This window comes from Apis dorsata, unplaced genomic scaffold (assembly GCF_000469605.1).
Source record: "Apis dorsata unplaced genomic scaffold, Apis dorsata 1.3 scaffold_575, whole genome shotgun sequence".
NCBI lineage: Eukaryota > Metazoa > Arthropoda > Insecta > Hymenoptera > Apidae > Apis > Apis dorsata.
The window spans coordinates 472,513-477,515 of NW_006263785.1; the positions used below are offsets into that span (position 1 = coordinate 472,513).

A 5,003-nucleotide genomic window follows, 5' to 3' on the forward strand; every position below is an offset into this window, starting at 1 on the left:
TTTGCAAATATATATTAAAATAATATTATTTATATTAAATATTTATAACATATATAATATATATAATATATTATATTAAATATTTATTAAAATAATATTATTATAATTCATTTTTTTAATTGAAATATTGATTATTAACTCGAATAATTTATTTTCATTATTTTAGGGAAAGTTAAATATCATTTTTATATTTTATGTTGTCAAATAAATGTTGATCTGATTTCATGGTAATTTTTTAAGATCTTGAAGATTTTTAAATTTTTTTACATTGAATAAAATAATGTAAATATAAATTAAATTAATTTTTTCAATTATCAATTAATCAATTAGTTTTTAAAAATTATAAAAGAAACATGAAGTAATTAAAGCATTATTTTTTTTTAAATAAAATTTAAATATTAAAATAAAAATATATTATCAAATTCATAGTATCTCATAAATACCACAAAAATATTATTTTATATTTTGATTAATATGTTCTACATTTTTTAACAATTTACTTTAAAAAAAGTATAATAAATATTAAAAAATAATTGATAATTAATTTTTAATTGGAGAAAAAAAATTAAAAAATATTTTCAAATTATACAAAAAATTTTAAATTATTAAATATTCGTTAAATAGATGCTTTGCTCTAAATAATAATTGAATGTAATGCTTAAAAAGTAAGCAGATTGAAAATGAATTTCCTATTCTAATTTATTTATTTTTTGCAGTTATTTTAAGCGTTTAATTGACTATTATAAAATTATCATATCAATTATCTTGGTATCAACAAGAATGTTAAATTTCAATCTATTATTTATAATGTAATGATTAATTTAAAAAACAGAATAAAATTAAAGATTTTGCAATATTTATCTATAACTTCAAAAAAATTTTAAAAAAACTATTTATAAAATTTCTTATCATATAAAATAGTTCAAATAATATTATCTATACCTATCTTATACACAATGTACAATCCTTTTTTGAATATATTATTCTTATTTGAATATAATAATTTGATTGTTAAAAATAAATCTATCTTTGACTTTAAAAATTCAATTATTGTGAAATATAAATTTAAAGCATTCTATCTATAATTTACAAGCGATTTACAGACTTTAAAAAAAAGGCGAACTTAATCTAATGATATAAAAAATATTTATTTTCAAAAAAAAAAAAAAATTCACAATCTATCAATCAAATGCAATCATATAGACCAGTATATATTTATGGTCCAAATAGTTAAACGAATCAGTTTATCTCCCTCTATTTTCATTTCATTTCCATTTGCTATTTATTATTTTTAAAGATTGCGTACAAAGGAAACCTAATTTGCTTAGCACACGATCCAAAGTGGAATTAAGCTTAAACGATCGATGGCGGATAACAGAGTCCCGGGCGAAAGAAGAATGCGAAGCAAGTACGGCCTGGTGTACAAGGTGCTACATAAGCCGGATGGGTTTGTCTCGTGTTCCAAGTATTACAAGAGCGATGTCCACGTGTCGAGACTGTCAATTCGTAATGTTGCGCGCGACGAGCATCTTCGTCCACATTCGCCTACCTTCGGCCACCGGGTTTTTCCCCTTCCTTCCTCATCTTTTTCATGGGAACGTTGACTCCGAGGCGTGGCGCCGGAACTCGAGAAACGTCCTAGCCCGACGACCTCCTCGGAAATTACGTGAGTCGACCGCGTTCCATTCACGATTGCCCTTACTATCGCAATCTCGTTAGATCTTCGATTTCCTCGCTCTTTCCCCTTCAACATCAACTGATTAACTCATTCGTCCCTCAACCTCGATCAAATTTCCCGCCATTTTTCTTTGCATCAATTTTCTTCGAATCAATTTTTCTTCGAAATCAATAAAACAAATAAGATAAGTAGATAAGATAAGTAGATAAATTCTTTTCTCTTGCCGTAATTTTTGTTCTGGGAAACAGTATATATGCATGTCTGTCTAAGAGGCAAACATTTCGAACGTTAAAAAAAATTTAACAAAGAAAACGAGACAAAGAAAATTTTTCTTTCTGGAAAAATTCTTTTATCATATAAGATTTGTATTTTAAAAAAAATTAGTAATTCTTGTTAAAAAAATAAATAATAAATAATAAGCGAAACGCACTATCATTTTATTATTATAGTAAATAAAAATTTTGTTATCCCGATATCCAGAAAAAGAAATTCGAACGTGCCGAATAAGCAGGAAACTAGAAACTGAACTTATAAACATGTTATTGATCGGTGACCACTAGTGCGCCAGCGCAGCGCAATCCTAAGGGCAAAACAGTAGCAATCTACCCTCATTCACGTTTTGTGCAGTGTTCTTGTGTCGTTCCATCGTCCATTCGCTGCTTCTAGTTTGACACTTTCAAAGTGTCATCGCGTGTGGCTAACATGTCCGGTGGTATGTATGCATACGTTTAATTTTAGTCTTTTATATCTTTCTTTCTTTTTTTATTCTCTCGAAAAAAGAAAATGAGTCGAAAAAAGGAAAATGAGGCGAAGATGGATAATGTGAAGAAAGAAAAGAGAGAAAGAGAGAGAAGGCAAAACGAAAAAAAAAATTTATTAACATTTAATCATTTTTTAATTCATTCATCAAGACAGGGACTATATTGGATTTGCAACATTACCCGAACAAGTGCACAGAAAATCGGTTAAAAGAGGATTCGAGTTCACTCTGATGGTGTTAGGAGAAAGTGGCCTTGGAAAATCTACTTTAATAAACAGTCTCTTCCTCGGAGATCTTTACAAAGACCGACGAATCCTTGATGCAGCTGGTTGGTACTACTAAATAGTACAAAAATATTAAGTCGCACGTTCGATGATCATTGCCAAAACCAGTTCTTTCTAGAACGCATTGAAAAAACAACAACGATAGAAAAGAAGACAATGGACATCGAAGAACGTGGAGTCAGGCTACGTCTAACGATCGTTGATACACCAGGTAATCTTAATCTCTTTTAATATCCAACTGTTTTGGAAGTTGATAGTGATATTTTGAGATATATTAAATTTTTGAAAAGTAAAAAAATTTTTAGTTTTTCTCAATGATAAATTTTTAAGCATTGACCTTTTATCCAATTTTATTTAAAAAATTATAGTAATGTTCAAAAGAAATGATAATTAAAAAATATTCAAATGAAATAAAAGATTGCTAAGATTTTTTGATATTAGCTATCTGTTAATTCATAATTTGATCATATCTCATAATGACTCATATATCTTAATCGTTTTAAATATTATATCATTAATTATTTTTGATATATTAATAATATCTCAAGTAATATCGTAAATTTCTAATTATTTAACATATTTGTATCATTATTATAAAAATCTTTTAAACAAAAATTGTCAAAATTATTTTGAAATATGAAAATCAATAATATTTTCTCTATAAATTATATATTTTTTCATTTCAGTTATAATACTGAACACTTGAAGAAATGAAAAAATGTCATATTAAAAAAATTTATTTTCTTGTTATTTATTTTAAATGACTAATTATTAAGTTTTATCACTATTAATTGCAAATAATTATTTCTAAAAATTTTACTAATAAATTATTTTTATTTTCCTATAATATAAAATACAGATATTGTAAAACTAAAGAAAAACTAAAAAAATTAATTAGACAAAAAAGAATTATAAAAATATCAATTAAAATATAATCAAAATATAATATCAATTAAATAATATAATATAAATATCAATTAAAATATAAATCATAAAAATATAAATTAAAATATTAACAGAAAGTAATTTCAGTTTTCTGAATCATCGAATACTTTCTAATGTTAATGATTAATATAAATTTATTTTTTTTAATCATTTTTATAAATCGTTTTTATAAATATCTTTATTTAATATCTTTTTTATAATAATTTAAAAAACAAAAATTTTTATGCAATATGCAATTTTATGCAATCATTGTAATATAATTTAAATTTTTTTTATATTTGTGAATTAAAATTGTGTTGTGAAATATCTACTATTCTAATATATTTCTTGTGTCTTGATATATATTATTTCATTAAACGTGAATTACTTTATGTTTTTTAATTTATGTTTATTTTATTGTTATTTATGTTTATTTGTCGTTAGAATTTGTATATTCAATAATTTTATTTAATAATTGTAGTTTGATAGTTGGATTAATTCTAGTTCAATTCATTATTATATTAACTTAATAATTCTAATCAAATAAAAATTATTAATTTCAATTAATTGATACGAATCATATTTCAACAAATTATTTTCCTCTATTATATATATTTTAAAGATTAAATAACCTTAAAGTTAAAAATTCAATTAAATTAAATAAACTATATTAAAATTGAAAATTTTCTTAAGAATAATTGCAAATTCATATATCTAATATAAACAAGTTAAAATATGAGTTATCTTATCTAATGTTTAATTATTACATTACTTAATTTAAATTAATATCTAAATTCAGACAAAAATACAATTATTTTGCTAATATCATTATCATAAAATGAATCATAAATAGTGATTTGCAAATCATTTGAAATTATATATTTTATCGAATTACAATATTTATGTTTATGATACTGAAGTCAAAAATTAACATAACTTTCTTATCAATCTAATATATATATTTTATTTTTATTAAAAGAAAATTTCATTTGTAATAACGTGTAATAAATTTCATTTGGACTATTTTATAATCTATAATAAACATTTATTAGATTAGTATATAATCTCATTTTTTTAAATAAATCTATTTTCTTCATATTCTACATAATTTATTTTTATAAACAACTTACTAATTTTATTTTATATTTATAAAAATTGTCCAATAATTTAACAAATTTGCAGTCTCTACATTTTCTTTATTCTTCAGTCGACTTTCAAAATTATTCATGTGTATAATATTATGTAATCAAAATAATATTTCTAATTATATTATAAATATTTCTAATCTTTTTCAAATATTTTTTATAAAATTTATTTAAAAATATTTTTAATAATTTTTATAATACTTTCCTTATAT

General features: G+C 22.5%; 1 protein-coding gene across 3 annotated transcripts in view; it reads left to right on the plus strand.

Moving 5' to 3' along the window:
- The first annotated feature begins 2,142 nt into the window (after positions 1 to 2,142).
- LOC102679634 (septin-2) overlaps positions 2,143 to 5,003 on the plus strand; it is a 13,394-nt gene continuing 10,533 nt past the window's right edge. Inside the window, exons 1-3 of one of the 3 annotated variants that reach the window (XM_006620999.2) lie at positions 2,143 to 2,390; positions 2,590 to 2,766; positions 2,841 to 2,933. In XM_006620999.2, coding sequence (XP_006621062.1) covers positions 2,381 to 2,390; positions 2,590 to 2,766; positions 2,841 to 2,933 — 280 coding nt within the window. In that variant the 5' untranslated portion in view covers positions 2,143 to 2,380. The remainder of the gene's footprint in view (positions 2,391 to 2,589; positions 2,767 to 2,840; positions 2,934 to 5,003) is intronic. The other 2 variants (XM_006621001.2, XM_006621000.2) reach the window with 2 other exon arrangements.